This window comes from Carassius carassius, chromosome 32 (genome assembly GCF_963082965.1).
Source record: "Carassius carassius chromosome 32, fCarCar2.1, whole genome shotgun sequence".
Lineage (NCBI taxonomy): Eukaryota > Metazoa > Chordata > Actinopteri > Cypriniformes > Cyprinidae > Carassius > Carassius carassius.
The window spans coordinates 26,523,151-26,542,463 of NC_081786.1; the positions used below are offsets into that span (position 1 = coordinate 26,523,151).

Here is a 19,313-nt window from a genome sequence, read left to right on the forward strand (position 1 = left end):
GTTTATTTTAGCGATAAACATTAAGTTACAACACTAATAATAATGTTTTATTATTTTAACTTATTTTAACTTTATAGTCATAACTGCATTTTTTTTAAAGAATGTTAAAATGTTAACAAATCTAGTGACGGTTGCCCATCTTTTTTGTCACCCATAATGATGCATACAATACTAACTGTAGGGTAGGGGACAGGGTTAAAGAGCAATTGTTATCTCAGTGACTCTATTATTCAATGTCTGCAACCATCGCGTACAAATCGAGATCCTTAATGTTTCACAATGTTGCATTATTTTAATATTCAATAGTCTTTTCAAAATAAACGCTATGACATCGAATGAGTGGGTTACCATTTATATTATCTCTGGATACTGTTGTAATCACGTGGTATGTGCGCTACACGTGGTCGCACACACGTGCACTGCAAACCCGGAAGTCTTCTGCAGCGAGTCTTCTTGTTCTGTCTGTGGTTTTCTTTTAGACGCTATACTCGCAATTGCCAGTCACAATAACTGCTTGTTAATAATAATTTGGCTTCGAGGTGATTTTTTCGTGATGGATGATACAGTTTTAAGTTTGAAAACACAGCTGTTGGAAAAAGAGAGAGAGATTGTAGCTTTGAAGGAGAAACTTGCTCAGTTTGAAAAGGTCTGCAATCGTTATTCTGTTCACTCTTTGCACATACTGTGGATTATCGGTGTAAAAAACAGATGTACCTTTCTTTGCATGTTTCTTTAGAGTTATGGTATTAATAATTGTCACAAGTAGTATCTGATTGCCAGCTGTTATGTGTTAATAATATGAAGAAAGAAAGAAAACTTCCCGCAAATGCACGCATCATTTTATTTTCTAAAGACAACTAACAAAACAGTAACAAGTAACTTTCTTCATGAGTTTCTTACTTTAATCGTAAGGATTGTCAACCACAGTCCTGTTACAGTTACCTTTCTGAATATATTACATTTAAATATTAATAGAATGGCAACATCTGTCTGTGTAATGCAATGACATACAGTGGACGATTATAGTTAAATACTGTATATAAGATCCCTTGACAGAACAGCATTTCAAGTCTGAAAACTAAAAAAGATTTTATTTTAATTTTTTACTCCCAGGGAAACTCAGTATTGACAGAGTTACAGGAGAAAGTTATCAATCTTTCACCACTGAAATCAAACACAGCGCTGAACAATGAAGACATCATGAGATACAGCAGACAGCTTCTCCTGCCAGAACTGGGTGTTAAAGGTTAAACAAATTATTTGGCTTTAACAGTAATTCTGAATCTTTTTTTCTTTTCTTTTCCTTTCCGAATGCATTGTAAAAAAATGTTTTCTTTTCTCCACAGGTCAGGTTGCCATCAGTAATGTGTCGGTTCTGGTTGTGGGATGTGGAGGTTTAGGTTGTCCTGTGGCTCAGTATCTGGCTGCAGCTGGAGTAGGTAAAGTGACCAAATCTGTTTAAAATGTACAAAGTGCTTCTTAATATACAAGTTCATCTGTAAGTGTAAGCATATAATATATATTCACCAAAGATTGAAATGGATTCAGAAGGGGACAGGAATTTTTTTTATTATTTTTATTTCACATAAATGCTGTTCTTTTAAACTTTTTATTCATCAGGGAATCCTGAAAAAGGATCACAGTCTCCACAAAACGATTAAGCAGCAAAAATGTTTTCAGCGTTGATAATAATAATAATACATTTTAAAATATATTCAAATACAAAACGGGTATTTTAAATTCATAATTTCATAATATCACTGTTTTTATTGTATTTTTGAATAAATAAATCTAGCCTCTGGTGAGCAGGAGAGTCTTATTTCAGATACATTACTTATATTACAAATTTTTGAATGGTAGTTTATAACAAATATGCGTCTAATAAAGAGTAGTAATAATCTATTATTATTATTTTATTTATTTGCACTTACATATTAACTTATAAGAAATTCATTCAAATCCGTAGCTACCAGTCTGAATGCTAAAGTAGAAGAGGCTAAATCTGCTGTTCATAATGGGTGCCGTGAAAACTTTGTTATATGTCATTCTGTGCCGCTGTAACTGTGTAAATATTAATGTGGTGAGTGTTTTCAGGACGTTTGGGTCTGTTGGACTATGATGTGGTGGAGCTGAGTAACCTGCACAGACAGGTGCTTCATACAGAACTGACTAAGGGTCAGCCTAAAGCCCTGTCTGCCGCCCAGGCCATCAGCAGGTACCGTCTCGCTCACTCACAGAATCCCAGTAAAGGAGAGGTGAACAAGTGAGGGTTGACTGTGGTGATCTCTTCCAGGCTGAACTCCAGGGTTCATTGTGTCCCATATCACCTCCAGCTCTCCAGAGAGAATGCCATACAACTCATTCAACAGTATCCTCTCTCACTGATTAAAGTCCTCTACACTGCTAACCCTGTGTGTCACCTTGACTTTGCATCCTCATGTATGACATTGTGGCTGACTGTTCAGACAACGTTCCTACACGTTACCTTGTGAATGATGCCTGTGTTCTGACCGGCAGGCCTTTAGTGTCAGCGAGTGCTTTACGAATGGAAGGACAGGTGAGGTTTTTATTTTATTTTACTTTATTGTTTTATAAATATCTGAAACAAACTGCTCTGTGTTGATATTTAAAGTTTTGAATTAACAGAGGCTCCAACCATTTGGATACTCTTAGACATTTAAAGGGATAGTCCAGCCTAAAATCTAAATCTACTGAAACTTTTTTTTTTTCTTGTGAAAAATAACATCCAAACATTCCTCAAAATATTGTTGTGTGTGTTCTGCAGAGTCCGTTCAAGTTTACAGGCGTTTTTGCGCATTAACCTCACGTGATCTACAGATTTTCACAAGCGTTAAGTGTAAAAAGTGTAAAAGTATTTTTTTCTTGGAGAGGTTATTTTTATCATAATTTCAAATCAAACTTTTTTTGTGAATTGTTTTGGATGAAGAAGTGCTCTTGTGCTATCTTTATTGCAATAAATTAATCTTCTTTTTATATTTGATTATATAGTTTGATTAAATTCACTTTTAGTGTGGCTTAAGTGGTTTAAATATTTTATGACCTTTTCAAAAAGTTTAGGGTCTGTAAGATTATTTCTTTTCTCTTTGTGAGTCTCTTATGCTCACAAAGGCTGCATTTATTGAATCAAAAATACAATAAAATCACTAAAGTTGTAAAATAGTATTAGAATTTAAAATAAAATATTTTGTGCGTACCCTATGACATCATTTTCTGTCGGGAAATATTCCTATCAGTTATAACATTTCTGGAAAACTTTATAACTATTATTTTATAGTGCATCAAAGAACACAAAAAATGGACATCAGGTGTAACACGGTAATTCTGCAACAGTTTGGCATATTGTAATGATACTTCTCATCTGTAATCACTATCATGACTTCCTACTGTTAAAAATATATGAGAGAAAAAAGCCTTACTGACCCTAAGCTTTAAGAAACTATACAGTACATTTAGCTGGAAAATCAATATGCCTTTTCAGTGGAGGGGGAGTTTTGCTAGTTTAATCTCTCTCTCTCTCTCTCTCTCTCTCTGGCTTTAGCTGACAGTGTACAACTGTAGAGGAGGGCCGTGTTACAGGTGTCTGTACCCCGCACCACCTCCTCCTGAGACCATCACCAACTGCTCTGATGGAGGGGTTCTGGGAGTGGGTCAGTCCTCCTCTGCTTGATGTGATCACACTCACTCGCTTTCTCTTCACTTTCGTCTCCACAATTGTACTTCACAAGTTCAGACAGGATCCATTCAACCTTTGTTCAATCAAGGCCATTTAGGAATGAAGTTTGAAATTGAAGTGCATTGTTAGAATGTTTTCTAGACAGAACAGAAACTGATGATGTCATTGTAACATTTGTTTATGGAGTAGCGCTTGTTCTTCTTTCTTGAAATTAATTCCACACACATTTTTTTTGTGGGCAGACGCTGAGTGTCATTTACAGAAAACTGAAGCTTCAAACTAAATTTGCTATATTGAAAGCGCTGATTTTTCCATTTTTGCTGCAGATCTTACCTTGAAAGAACTGTTATTAAGTTATTTCTGACTTGAAAAAAGTGACTGTGTATTCTTCTTCTGTAATGATTCAGTAATTCTAAGCTAATGTTGCAGGGTTCTTTAGTGTGCCTTGTTTTAATATTGTGCAGTGCCTGGAATAATGGGTTGCCTTCAAGCATTGGAAGTTCTGAAAATTGCGTCCGGTCAAGGATGTATCCTTTCTGCTCTTAATGACACCACCCTACACTCAAACAATTATGGTTTCATTTAAACACATCTATTACTGCAGGCATAACATAATGAAATAACCCCTTAACCAGTGAGTTCAGCCTCATTTGAGAAGCAGCTGTTGATGTTTGATGGTCAGGAGGGGCGTTTCCGCTCCATACGGCTGCGGCCCAAGCAGGCCGAGTGTGCGGTGTGTGGAGAGACGCCCACGGTGACTGAGCTCCAGGACTATGAGCAGTTCTGTGGCTCCGCTGCGACGGATAAGGTCTGAGGATGAGGAAAACTCCCACTTTCCTTCCTATATTCATGCCTGTGTGTGTGGGTGATGCAAAAAAATCAGCGTCACTTTGAGACAGTTGTTATGAAGAGTGTGTGTTGAGTAGAGAACATTCATTTGTATGCTACTCTTAAACTTTGAGAGATGTGCCTTTATTAAATGAATGGCACATGCACCACACATTGAGCTTTTCAGAACTATGTTGAAATTGCCAGCTTTGAGTCTTAGTGGTGCTTGTGAAACTGAGCAGTGCCATTACAATTGCTCATACTGGACTGGAACAAACCTCTAAAGCTTCTGTACTGATCAAACGTTTGGGAACATTAGGTTTTTATTTTTTACTTTTATTAACCAAGGATGCATTAAATAGATCAAAATGACACTAAATATTTCTAATGTTAGGATAGGTTTCTATTTCGAATAAATTCAATAAGCAGGTCTTTAAAGTATTGAGTTGGAGCAGAAAGTCTTAAATTTATAGTTATAATCAATGTTGCATGCAGTGTTTTTGTCCTGTTTTCCATCAGAAATATCTAGGTATCATTCAATCAAGATACATTTGCTTGAGTTGCAAGAGGGAAAAAAAAAAGAATTAAGCAAGTTTATGCTTAAAGAAAGAACAAATATCTGGACAATATATTTTACAAATCATAAATACACTTAATGTTGACAAAACAGGACTTATTATCATATGCCATTTATGTTAACAAGAATAAAAAAATCAAGTAAATATAGCCTTGGTAAACATACTTGGTGAATCTTATTCTGAAATTTAACTGATCCCGAACTGCTTTGACTGGTATAGCATGTGAGTATTATAAATATCATTTTATTAAATTATTAATTTTATAAAGTATTTTTTAAGTAAATGCTTAAATTACATAAATTATAGTATAAATAATATATATATATATTATTATTTTTGGTATTATAAATTCACAATATTTCACAATATTATTGTTTTGGATTATTATTATTATTATTTTTTGTGATCAGCTTTTTTATTGTCTTTAATTTAAATAAACAACATCCATTCAAACAAACCAAACATGGAAGGGGGAGCAACAGAAATATATATATATTTTTTAATCTTTTTATGTTTATTCCTTTATATAGTCCAACATTTTGGAAGAGATTTAGAATATTTTTTTATGAAATCAGTGCAGCCTTGGTCTGACTGCTTTCAAAAATGTAACACATTTTTTTTTTACTGATCCAAAAATTTTAAATGGTGGTGTAAGTATTCTTGAACTTACAAAAAAAAAAGAAAAGAAAACTCCTTGCGTTTGAAGTCAAAAATCAACTCAAAAAACAAAGAAGAGTTTGAAGCACAGCCTAAGATGGGCACCTAATCATCAGTCCTTCAAAAAGTGCTACATCAGCGTTTCTCTGTGGTGGTGTTGGTTTAAAAAAAGTGCTGATTTATTCTCTCTTTCTGCTTCATTTCATTTCCAGTGTCGAAGACTGAATCTTCTAACCAAAGAACAGAGGGTCTCTGTGCAGGTGCTACAGTAATTTGTCATAATTCTGGGCAGGCAGGGGAATGTAATATGGGCTGTTTAAATTTCCATTTGGTAGTTTAGATTATATCTTTAGCAGAACCTCTCTGTGTTAGCCAGTTAATTACCGAGTATTGTGGAAATGTGCAGCTGCTCTTTACATAAAGCAGATCTGATCTGTCACCTTGCACTTCTGTGTAGTTTCCTTTCTCAAATGTAACATATATATTTGTCTTTCACTGCAGGAGTATAAAGCCATTTTAGACAGCTCAGCCCCTCATCTCCTCCTTGATGTTCGACCCAAAGTAGAGGTGGACATTTGCCATCTGCCAATCTCAATCAGTATCCTTCCCATGATCTGCCTTTAACAGTTTAGTATTAGATATTTGGGATTTTACAATATACTGCACAAAAGAGGTTTTGACAACCCTTTCTTAAGAAAATGTAGAAATCAAGTGAATTTTCTTACATTGCATGACAGATATTCCACTTTCTAGTTTAGAGAATAAGAAGGCTGAGCACCTCACACTTTTGAAAGATACAGTTAGCGACCTGAAACAGCAGATGAACATCAAATCTCAAGTCCCAGGTAAGAACCAACTTCATTTTTGTTACATGCCAAGCTCCTGCATCTGAGTTATTTTCGCTCACACGTGATGTTGTACTAAATCCACTGAGCAGGCCTGAAAACTGCCTGTGTCGAGCTGTGCTTCATTAAGTGATCTTATCTTTATACTAGTGTTGATTTTATCAGCTATTTTCAATTTTAGTCTCGTGTTAAATGTCCTTGTTAGTTTTGATCATATTTAGTTTGTCAACTAAAATTCGCAATATTTTAGTCTTGTTTTAGTCAAAGAAAATCTAAAGTATTTTAATCAAGTCTTAGTCGAAGAAAACCTAAAGTAATTGAGTCTACAAACCCGATTCCAAAAAAGTTGGGACACTGTACAAATTGTGAATAGAAACAACATTTATGACATATCAAATGTTTAAACTGAGAAAATGTATCATTTTAAGGGAAAAATAAGTTGATTTTAAATTTCATGGCATCAACACATCCCAAAAAAGTTGGGACAAAGCCATGTTTACCACTGTGTGGCATCCCCTCTTATTTTTATAACAGTCTGCAAACGTCTGGGGACTGAGGAGACAAGTTGCTCAAGTTTAGGAATAGGAATGTTGTCCCATAAAGGCTTCTAGTTGCTCAACTGTCTTAGGTGTTTTTTGTTGCATCTTCTTTATGATGCAGCAAATGTTTTCCATGTGTGAAAGATCTGGACTGGAGGCTGGCCATTTCAGTATCCGGATCCTTCTACTCAGCCATGATGTAGTAATAGATGCAGTATGTGGTCTGGCATTGTCATGTTGGAAAATGCAAGGTCTTCCCTAAAAGAGACGACGTCTGAATGGGAGCAAATGTTGTTCTAGAACTTGGATATACCTTTCAGCATTGATGGTGCCTTTCCAGATGTGTAAGCTGCCCATGCCACACTCATGCAACCCCATACCATCAGAGATGCAGGCTTCTGAACTGAGCACTGATAACAACTTGGGTTGTCCTTGTCCTCTTTAGTCCGAATGACATGATGTCCCAGTTTTCAAAAAGAACTTAAAATTTTGTTTTGTCTGACCACAGAACAGTTTTCCACTTTGCCTCAGTCCATTTTAAATGAGCCTTGGTCCAGAGAAAACGCCTGCGCTTCTGGATCATGTTTAGATATGGCTTCTTTTTTGACCTATAGAGTTTTAGCCAGCAACAGCGAATGGGACGGTGGATTGTGTTTTTTCTGGAAGTATTCCTGAGTTCATGTTGTGATTTCCATTACAGTATCATTCCTGTATGTGATGCAGTGCCGTCTAAGAGCCGAAGATCACGGGCATCCAGTATGGTTTTCGGGCCTTGACCCTTACGCACAGAGATTGTTCCAGATTCTCTGAATCTTTGGATGATATTATGCACTGTAGATGATGATAACTTCAAACTCTTTTTTTTCTCTGAGAAACTCCTTTCTGATATTGCTCCAGTATTTTTCGCGGCAGCATTGGGGGAATTGGTGATCCTCTGCCCATCTCGACTTCTGAGAGACACTGCCACTCTCAGAGGCTCTTTTTATTCCCAATCATGTTCCCAATTTACCTATTAAGTTGCAAATTGGTCCTCCAGCTCTTCCTTATTTGTACATTTAACTTTTCCGGCCTCTTATTGCTACCTGTCCCAACTTTTTTAGAATGTGTAGCTCTTATGAAATCAAAAATTAGCCAATATTTGGCATGACATAGTAAAATGTCTCACTTTCAACATTTGATATGTTATCTATATTCTATTGTGAATAAAATATAAGTTTATGAGATTTGTAAATTATTCCATTCCTTTTTAACTCACAATTTGTACAGTGTCCCAACTTTTTTGGAATCGGGTTTGTAGTTTTAGTCAATGAAAACTTGGCATTTTAGCAATAAGATTATTATTAATAAACCTTACAGCAGTATTCATTTTGGCAAGCATTTTTTATTTAGTCTTAGTCTTACTCAAATGTACATTTTAGATATTCAGTCAACCGTTTTAGTCAGTTTTCTCAAGCTAATTAAGCATTCGGAGCACAGTGTTGCCAGCGACCTCGCCTTTCTTGCATGATGAGGTGGTGATGGCAGAGTGACATGACATTCAGCCAAGTATGGTGACCCATACTCAGAATTCTTGCTCTGCTTTTAACCCATCCGAAGTGCACACACACACAGCAGTGAACACACACACACACACACACACACACACACACACACTGTGAACACGCACACCCGGAGCAGTGGGCAGCCATTTATGCTGCAGCACCCGGGGAGCAGTTCGGGGTTCGGTGCCTTGCTCAAGGGCACCTCAGTCGTGGTATTGAAGGTGGAGAGAGAACTGTACATGCACTCCCCCCACCCACAATTCCTGCCGGCCCGAGACTCGAACTCACAACCCTTCGATTGCGAGTCCGACTCTAACCTAATTAGGCCACGACTTCCCCCGTTTAAGCATTTATGTTTCTACAGAGAAAGTAATTTTTGAAACAGTCTTGAAATTGGAATTGGAAACAGTCTTGTATTTTTTAGATTTTGTAGTATTTTAGTCTATTTGAGCCAACTGAATGATTTTACTTGACAGGTAATATTATGAAATATTACCTTTTGAAATAAATGTTGTCTATGTGAATGTTAAAATGTAATTTATTTCTGTGATCAAAGCTGAATTTTCAGCATTATGACACCAGTCTTCAGTGTCAGAAATTATTCTAATATGCTGATTTGCTCAATGTTGAAAACAAACAAACATCTAACTTTTTTGTAAACCATGATACATTCTTCGATGATAGCTTTAATTTGTAATAGATGTTTTGAGATGTATTCAGTGTCACTTTTGATCAAATTAATCCATCCTTACTAAATAAGATGTTTATTTTTATTATTATTATTATTACCTTAAATCTTACTTAAAACTTATGAATGGTAGTGTTCACATTGTCCACACAAATGCTGTATTTAATGTTTTCATGGTTGCTGTAAATTCAGCTTCGCATCACAGGAATAAATCAATTTTTTACATATTTTCAAATACATAATGGGTGTATTCCAGGAATCACATTTAACTTACCATCTGCTAAACCCTGAACTCTCAGTTGATTAACCAAACCTTGCTTACTTGAGGTATGTTGGTTCCAAAAACGCATCCCGTTGTAAGTTTCTGATTAACAAGACATTCTCACTATGAGAGTCATTATGGAAATGGACGCTGAGAAAAAGCGTGTTATACTATTTCTTTCTTTCTTCTTCTGTTCAAAGGCCATTTGCATGCTTGGTTCATATCGCCAACTAACTGGTGCTTGTGCAATCATTTTGTCTTTTATTTTTCACTGTTTTATCCTTAATTGAGAATAAGAATTATATTGTTTGTTTGATGCTTATTATATAGTATGTCATATCAGATTTATTTTTGATTATGGAAATACATTATAGAAAACTTATATATATATAACTTATATATACTATATATATATATATATATAAGCAGGTTATGTCCAGAGAGTAGGTTGCTACTTAAGTACACTGGAAAAAAAAAAAAAAACCCTTGATGAAAATACACAAGATTGATTTTTAGATATTAAAATATTAAAAAGTCTTATTTATTTCATATATGTGTAAGTGTTTTGTTTGGGAAAATGATCATCTTTGTATGCAGTATGATTGGAGTATAGGCTTACGTTGTCTGTATGTTTACCTTTATTTCTTGTAGTGTTTGTGGTTTGCAAACTTGGCAATGACTCCCAGAAGGCTCTTCAGCTGCTGGAGAAAATGTCTGGAGAAGAAATTGATCAGATCGCTGTGAAGGACGTCGCTGGAGGACTGATGGCCTGGGCTAACAAGATAGACCCCTCTTTTCCTCAATATTGACTCTTATTAATAATCATCTGTATTCATGTCATTAACGAAAGAAATAAAGTTGAAATGATTTTACACAATCAATGTACTTGTATTTCATTAATTTTATTATTGGTATGAATTTTTATGGCACCTCACCACCCCCTGCCTTTTGTTGTTTAAAGTATATTTTAATGTGTGTAATGTAATCAAACTGGTTTCTTTATTTATACAGCACATTTTATAAACACATGGCTGTAGCGATAACATTTTTTTCCAAAAACAAACTGTACCTTTTGGAATATATATTTAAAAAAATCATGTATAATATAAACAAAATAAAGAGATCATACAAGTTATTTTTATTTTATTGTTATTATTGTATTTTTTAGATCAGCCGTGAATAAGCCATTTTGCATCAAAAATGTTTACGAATCATGACAAGACAAAATAATATATGAATTTTAAAGGATGACCTTGTTCAAAAGTTAAACATAGGTCTATGTAATTATTTGAATGGGATCGTTTGTAATTTGTGATATATGTTTTTGTGAAATAGATTGTGGTAATAAAAAACTAAACAAAAAACATGCAATCTTTGTGATCACTCATATTTTATTAAAATGATTAGGGTGCCTAAACTGCAGCTATAATTGCTGTTCTTAAAAGGTCATTAGCAAACATTAAACATAGCTTCGATTAATAGTGTATATTGCAATAATTAGAAATATAATATAAAGCTTTTTCATAATTATATTTAAATAAACCATTCCATTTATATAATACAAGATAAAAATATATGATATATGGTATAATCAACAATCTGAGCTTTGTGTACGATAATATCAAAGGATAATAAGAAATATCGCAACAACGGAACTAATATTCAAGCGTTGCGTCATAGTGTGTGTGGAATGACGCCGCTAGAGGGCGCGAGCCCACGCTCCGCGCTCACATAACGGAAACGGCGCGTGAGAGACATGCGCGTCAGGCAGCGAGAGAAAGAGAAAAACATTTCTGCACTTATGAAGCTCAACTTCTTCAGCTCGACAGACCTGCCATTTCCTTCAGGTTTTACTTTATCTGTCTATGCGGCGTTTCTTGTTTGTCCACGGAAATGGAGAGCAGATACTGAGGCGCGTTTAAAGTAGTAGAATGTAACATGAAAAGAGGACAGAAAGTTTTCAAACCGAGCTCATGTAAGAGACTCTACAACCGAGCGATGCCTTACTGGCTAAATTAAGCGTCAGAAGCTTCCAAAAAGAAACCTCGAGACGTTTAAAGTCCTCGTTTCCCATTGATAGTAACGTAAGCTGTTTTTTTTCATGTCTTCACTTGTTAGGGAAACGCCTTTCCAGCCTTAAAGGTATGTTTCCTCGCTTTTCCTCTTGTCTTCACTGTCTATTTCGTCTTGAGATTCAGTTGCTCATGATGATAAAGCCTGAACAAAAGACATTGTATAACTTGTTTTGCTGGTATTTGTGGTCTTGTGCCAGTTATGTGATCTAGAGTGGGAGGGTCTCCAGATGTGCTTCCAGATGTGAGCTGGAGTTCTAAAGTGCAAAAGACAAAAAATAAATAAATGTGCACAACTCTTCCAGAATCCAAGGAGTTTGAAGTTACACTTGTCTAGATAGTGGCTTCATGAGCACTGGGAACTGTGGAGTAAAGACTTGAATCTGTTTTGTTTCAAACAGGAATGAGAGTTGAATGAGGAGCTGGATGAGAATGGAAGCCACTTTGACAAACATCACGCTGTCGTCCTGATTGCTCAGCCGCTGAGTGACAATCTTATCAGTCCAACCTGTGCAACATGTGCTGGAAATCACACAGCCAGCCATGAAGCATGCTGTCTGGATTGCATGTTCTTAGAGGGAAACGTAGCGAAAAATAGGCACCTAATTCTTGGTCTGATTTCGTTACCTTATACCGCACGGATTGCACATGACTGCAGCGATTCTCTTCACCTGCCTTAGGACAGAAGAATATTGTGTTTAATTAAAAACCCAACCCATTCACTCACTGGATATCAGCCACGGTTTCCAAGCTTGTCAGTTTCACATGGTTTACTTTCAATCTGAGGAGGAAACTAATGTCTGCCAGTAGTAGCACCTCTCCTCTGACTTTACCTAAACCCTTCGTCCACTCTCAGCATCAGACTGCACCCCCAACCCCTTCTCCATCACCCAGCCCTCCGGTGCCACTCTGTGTCCGGCTCTCCAATGGGAATCACAGCGTCCCGAGCCCCAGCAGCTCCCTCCACGGAGTGTCCTTCCTCCTCCAGATCGGCCTTACCAGGGAGATGGTCACCCTGGAGCCACACGATCTGTCCCTCAGTTCTGTGAAGGATTTGGTCTGCTCCATAGTCGATCAAAAGGTAAAAACGTTTCAAGTATATTTCTTATTTGCATGATCTACTCGCTTACCGAATCTAGGTGCTTGGTTACACTTTATAGCATCAGTTGATTGTGTATGCCAAATCTCTACACATTTTTGCTTCAAAAAGTATACATGTGATTATTTTTGAAATGGAGTTCTGGTCATTTCTGTGAAAGGGTAAGACTAATTGACTGATGCGAGTTGTTTCCTGTAATCTTCAGGAAGTTGATTTAGGTGGATGAGCATGAGGAGCATTAGTGACTGATTAAAGAACACATTTTCATTCAATCTCATCTAAATCTGCTTTGATCCACATGCATTTCCACAAAAACGGCAGATGAGGTGGGATGCATGTTTCTAGCAGCACATTGCCACTGTTCAGATGGTGAAGGCTGTGGATTTCTTTCCAAAGTCATAACTTGGTATTATAAATGTTAATGTATGATTTGAATGAATGTAATTTGAATGCTTGGGTAGTCTAAAGAGAGAGAAAACTGTGGTGTTGAAGGCTATGTGACTGCTTAAGTGTAGTTAGGCCTTTTCTGTCTAGTTTGGGTGGTGGCTAGGACAAATCTAGGTAGTATAGATCAATAGATATAGATATTGGTGTTTGATTATTCATTAGAGGAAAACAGGAAATCAATCCAATCAATTAGAAAAAAAATCCTAAAAACTAAATTAGAAAAGCATAAAGCACTGTACTGAAATGCCTATTTTTGGTTGAATTAACTCTATAGCTGTGTCCCAATTCAGGGGATGCAACCCTCAAAGGCTGTAAGGTTTGAACTAAACATTAAAGGGTTAGTTCACCCAAAAATGAAAATTAGCCCATAAATTACTCCCCTTGAAGTCATCCTAAGTAGGGGTGGGTGATATGGGAAATATATATCACGATTTTTTATTTTATTTTGGAAATATCACGATTCACAATTTTATCACAATTCTTTGTCATGTTGGTTTTACTATTTTGCAAGTTGTCAGAGCATTACAGCCAAACGAATTTCTCTATTATAAAGACAAAGCCTTTCAAGGTAACAAAAAAAGAATAGCAGATATTTAGGCCAAAGAGGGCGAATAAAAAAAAAAACTTTGTTTTTATTTTTTAATAACAAATATAAAAGAATGACAAAGATACACATTACAACTTCACAAAATATACAAATAAAACAAACAGTGATTTATTTTCGGTACAATAGGTGTAATTAGCAGGAGCATTCAAGAAATTGAATGAACAAATATAAAAATAAAACACTGTATAAACTGATTCCTAAAGCAACTGAATTAAATTTCTTTAGTCACGAATAGGGAGTGATTTTTCTCTTTGTGTTTTGTTGTTTTATTAACATTAAAGCAGTAACTCCCCCAAAAATAATAATTCTGTCAGCTGTCTGTCAATTCTGTCATAGTGTTTTATTTTTATATTTTATATCGCCAATGCCGATATATCGCCCGATATTTGGCATTTTTCAAATATCGGCATCGGCCGATAAGTTTTTCTGCTTGGCTGATGTGTTAGAGGCGGGACTTTTATTTTGACAACGCTGAGAGCGGACACACTGCACTGGTATGTAAAATGAATGTTACCCTGGCTTTATTTGAAAAATATGATTCCCAATGCACACAAACTTCCCAGAATTCTGAGTGCCCTGTTGCTTAAAGTGTTTACTTAATTTTTCATTATATTTTTATTAATTAAATATTGATTTATTTGTGTAATTTAAAGCATAAGCATGTTTATTTTACACATTTATTTTTTAATTCATTGTCAAATGATATCTTAAATATATAAAATTTAAGTTTAAGACAACCAGCTTCAGAAGATTTTTGAGTTTTCTCAACTTCGTGTCGTTTAATTTGAAAACAATTTGAGAAAACTCAAAAATCTTCTGAAGCCAGTTGACTTTAATGTTTAAGTTTTCTGAACTTTTATTATTATTTTATTTTATTAATTTTTTTTACATTGCAGATGCGACATCTAATTTCCATAATGACCAGCATAATTTACCAAGAACAGTGCAAATTACTACCTACTTTGACATGCTTTTTTGGGGTGTTAAATAATGCTGCAAATCTACCGATCGAAAGGGAAACTTACAAATTCATAGTCAATAAGATGAGACGCAAAAATAACTGTCCATGCCTTTTCAGCACTAATTTCCCACTGCTCTTTCCCGAAGTAAATCCCGACAGTAGTTTTTAAATGTCAAATGAGGGTTAGTGCTGGTGCAAGCTAATAGTAAATCTGGCCCTAAAATTCATTAAATTGAAAATTTACAAGAAAAGTTTTACATTTTGATTTTTATGGCGTAATAATGTAAAAGTTTTCAAAAACAATACAAGCAAGTTTGTTACCTGTCTGTGTAATGCATGGTTTACAATCTTATTAGAAAACAAGAAACAATCTTATCAATCAGACACTAACCAAGAGGTGTATATTTTTCATGCTTTTGAATTGTCACACATTGTACATACAGTAAACACATGCTTATTTCTGAGAAGATGTTATCACCGTGTGTTTACATTAAGCCTGCTTTAATCAGCTACTTCGTGTCAAAGTTTCAGTTATTGCATCTGTTAAAGTTCCAGTTTCTGTTCGTATTTCTCTTTTTAGTGTCCAAAATTTAGGTGCATTCCTAGTATGTCCTCAAAGAAATTTAGAATGAATTGATAGTGAAAATAATTGAATTTGTTTAGAGACTATAAATAGACTTATTTAGTAATGAACACCTTCATATTTTAAATAAAGTGTGCAGTATGTAGCACACTTTCAGAAGATTTATATTATGGGGAAATTTTGAATTAATCAAAAACCATTAGACTGATCAGTGTCAATAGGCTGAAGGTCTGTGCCTAATTTGGAGTATGCACTTTAAAGGTTTTGAGTAAAGGTTTTTTGAATTCTCATGACACTCTTAGTTGTATTGGCTTGTTTGGTAAATTTAAATCGCAGGCTTTGGTTTTTCTACCAATTAATAGAAGGTGTGTAAATAAATCCCTTCCTTTTAAAACCTGTAAGCAGTGGCTTCAAATCATGGCCTTGTTCTGAGAGCAGCTATGTGGTCAGGTGACCTGTAAATGACAGCAGCTGTGCCATTACTGTCTGGTTAAAGAAGCTGAATATCAGGTCAATATGCCACATAAGAGCAGCACAGTGAGTTAATGACATGCTGCATCTGGCTTTGTACAGTCTGTCCAGTGCAGTTCGGGTCAAGTTCACATTCCTTCAGGCCAGTGTGCTGCTGCTGTTGTTTAGGAAGTTTTTTGGTGCTAGTTATTCAGAGGGGAAAATACTCTTGATATTTCAGGGAATCTTGTAAAATGTGAGGGTTAATGCAGGAATGTTGTACAAAGACTCAGTCCAGGCCTTTGGAGCAGGCATTTGGTTGATGAGTCACACCCTCCAGCTGACCTGAAAACAGTCATGGTCACTAATATGAAGGTGTAGAAGAGTTCGAAATTATGACTTGATTTACGTTGTGTAGATGTAAAACTATTTCAAATGATTTCACTCTTTTTCCACTTCCAAACAAAGGCATGATTTTTAGCACTAGTGTACTTTAAATGTGCAATTATTATAATTGCATTCAAATTCAAAATATTCTTCAGGTAATTATTTAAAATAATTATTATATTCAGTTACATTAATTATTTGAGTCTGGTTGCTTTTAGTGTGAAGTTTGCATGTTTCCCCCATGTTGGTGTGTGTTTGTTTCCTCCTGGTGCTCCTTTACTGTTACCTTGGGAAAAAATACAAATAATTAATAAAATATTTTTCGCTTGCAAGTAATTTTCACAAATAATAAGTGAATAAAAAGAAGAATAAAAAAGAATAAGTGACAAAGCAACACATTGCATTAAACATGAAATCTTAAAGTAGAAAAATTGAAATAATATTTTTTCCTGTAAAATGTAATCGTTTTATTTCACTCCCCTGCAGTCTTACAGAGGATAAAGCAAGTATAGAATATTTATAGATGCTAATTAATTTACAAAATTTGATGAGTAATGTAGTTTGTGTCAAAGCTTGTTGCTGTGTTTTTATATAAATATTTACAGCTTAATAGGGCTGGGTATCGAGTTCGAAACTTTTTAGGCACCGACCGAAATGCCTCGATACCATAGAGTATCAAAAAACTTATCGCTGCTCTGTACCAAATTTTGATACCTAAGGGGCTAATCTCATCAGTGTCAGTGAGCCAATAAGCCTGCAGCACTAGCTGATGTGTTCGACTAGAGAAGCGGCATAGATCGATCAGTGTCTGACATCCGCGAGAGCGATTCGAAAGGCACACAGAGCAGTCTATAACTTTCATGGTACTGTAATATGCAGATCGGTCTGCACTGTCGGTTCAATTCAAGTCGAAACACACCTACTAGTTTCCACCAGTTACACTCAGAGATGTGAATGCATCCCAGCCCCCTTAGATGTAAGGCTACATTTACACTTTTTCTGTGCAAAAAATCGAATGCGATTTCCATGCGCATCTCATCAGTAAAGATGCTCCTGTGATTAGAAGTATATCTCCAGCACGTGCGTTCAGATCAGGGTTGCCAGGATTTCACAACAAATCCTGCCCAGTTGCTTCTTAAAACTAGTCCAAAACTAGCCCAATCGCGTTTCCAAGGAGGTTCCCCGATAAAAATTGCTTCCCGGGGTTAAAATATAAATTTTTTGGAAGGGTTGCCTTGGTAAAATTCGCATTTTAGGGGCTAAATATCACGTTATTTGTATTGGGGTCGCTTCAAACCGCGGACTTGAAAAACAATCGCAGACTTGGCAACACTGGTTCAGGTGGAGCGGCAGTTACTACACAGAGCCGTAGTCTACCGACAACTAACACAAAATCGTTTTCAAAATAGACAAAGAATCGCCTGCGATTTTTAACATCGATTTTGTGTAGATTGTCAGTGAATTACAGCTCTGTGTAGTAAATGCCAACCAGTGTTGCCAAGTCTGTGGTTGTTTTTCATGTCCGCGGGTCGAAGCGACCCCAATACAAATAATGTGATATTTAGCACCTAAAATGCGAATTTTACCAAGGCAACCCTGCTAAAAAACTTATATTGTAACCCCGGGAAGCAATTTTTATCGGGGAACCTCCTGGAAGCGCGATTGGGCTAGTTTTGGACTAGTTTTGAGAAGCAACTGGGCAGGATGATTAAAAAATTTATGTATTTACTTTAATTTATTCTAAAAACCTGGACGCACTCTGAGAGAAGGACGTTAAAATCAATTTCCTATTTTCGTTTTCGAAACTTGTGTTGGTTGGTCCAATCGATTCGTGCAATAGATTTTCGAACATAGTGACAGTTGACACGCACATGGTTTTAGACTAGACGGGAGAAGGTATGGGAAAAGATCTGGCCACAGTTTTTCCAGAACTTCGTGCCAAGGTAAAGCGGTGTCGAGCTGTTTTAATGCATTTTTTTAGATGTATTATGGTGCCCGAACCCGCATGACTTTGAACAGTGACCGCGAACATTTTGTTTACTGCAACCGCAGCCATCATTACCAAGCGCGAACCGTTGACTCTGACAGTGAATAAGAGTATGAGACGAAGCGCAGGCATAGTGTGACATCCGTTATAGACGTCACGGTTTTTTTTTTAATTAACCTGTTAACCTGCACCCCGACGTCCTCGTCCTCAAAGCCTCTCCCACACGCACATGCAAGTGATTATGAATAGATTAAATGAAACAGGACAAATTTAATCTTGACAAACTATATATCATTATAAAGATCTAAGCCTCAAGCATCGACGACAGATCGCTGTTTTTCAATGGAAAGCTTATAAAGACTGTATTTGCTACATTTGTGTAAGCAGTTCACATAAAAAATAAACATTGAAAACGCTGTACATACCAGTTCCGTCATAATAACGAGTCATAAACGCATCCACAGCTGTAAATCCCGGTTTAGTTAGAAAGGTAAGGGTCCACTGAACGACATCTCATGAAGCACGTTTAGTCCAACGAAGCAATAACGTTGTAATATGGATCATAATTCCTTTGTTTACATTTTCTTCAGCGAGAGAATTGTTTGCATCCGTTATGGAATAACTCACGGTTGGAAACTGCGTCTTGGTTGTACAACCCGAATTCCGGAAAAGTTGGGACGTTTTTTAAATTTTAATAAAATGAAAACTAAAAGACTTTCAAATCACATGAGCCAATATTTTATTCACAATAGAACATAGATAACATAGCAAATGTTTAAACTGAGAAAGTTTACAATTTTATGCACAAAATGAGCTCATTTCAATTTTGATTTCTGCTACAGGTCTCAAAATAGTTGGGACGGGGCATGTTTACCATGGTGTAGCATCTCCTTTTCTTTTCAAAACAGTTTGAAGACGTCTGGGCATTGAGGCTATGAGTTGCTGGAGTTTTGCTGTTGGAATTTGGTCCCATTCTTGCCTTATATAGATTTCCAGCTGCTGAAGAGTTCGTGGTCGTCTTTGACGTATTTTTCGTTTAATGATGCGCCAAATGTTCTCTATAGGTGAAAGATCTGGACTGCAGGCAG

The 19,313-nt window shown here is 36.1% G+C and overlaps 2 protein-coding genes across 3 annotated transcripts in view; both read left to right on the forward strand.

Annotated features, from left to right (window-relative positions):
* Positions 1–404: 404 nt before the first annotated feature.
* On the forward strand, positions 405–10,509 carry mocs3 (molybdenum cofactor synthesis 3). Its single transcript, XM_059520856.1, has 13 exons — positions 405–646; positions 1,114–1,246; positions 1,347–1,439; positions 2,095–2,215; positions 2,294–2,375; positions 2,447–2,557; positions 3,560–3,668; positions 4,159–4,221; positions 4,339–4,502; positions 5,970–6,017; positions 6,259–6,355; positions 6,495–6,602; positions 10,284–10,509. Exons 1-13 carry the CDS (start codon positions 554–556, stop codon positions 10,439–10,441), a joined length of 1,380 nt encoding a protein of 459 aa, XP_059376839.1. The 5' UTR covers positions 405–553; the 3' UTR covers positions 10,442–10,509.
* Positions 10,510–11,354: 845 nt separating this feature from the next.
* prkd3 (protein kinase D3) overlaps positions 11,355–19,313 on the forward strand; it is a 96,888-nt gene continuing 88,929 nt past the window's right edge. For both annotated transcript variants that reach the window (XM_059520859.1, XM_059520860.1), the window contains exons 1-2: positions 11,355–11,774; positions 12,106–12,785. In XM_059520859.1, the coding sequence (XP_059376842.1) occupies positions 12,501–12,785 (285 nt within the window). In that variant the 5' untranslated portion in view covers positions 11,355–11,774; positions 12,106–12,500. The remainder of the gene's footprint in view (positions 11,775–12,105; positions 12,786–19,313) is intronic.

Bases quoted from the DNA above. Each gene is read 5' to 3' on its own strand.
- mocs3 (XM_059520856.1), top strand. From the start codon at position 554: ATGGATGATACAGTTTTAAGTTTGAAAACACAGCTGTTGGAAAAAGAG. The intron at 1,440-2,094 runs GTAAAGTGACCA...GAGTGTTTTCAG, and splicing joins TCTGGCTGCAGCTGGAGTAG to GACGTTTGGGTCTGTTGGAC. The intron at 2,558-3,559 runs GTGAGGTTTTTA...CTCTGGCTTTAG, and splicing joins CTTTACGAATGGAAGGACAG to CTGACAGTGTACAACTGTAG.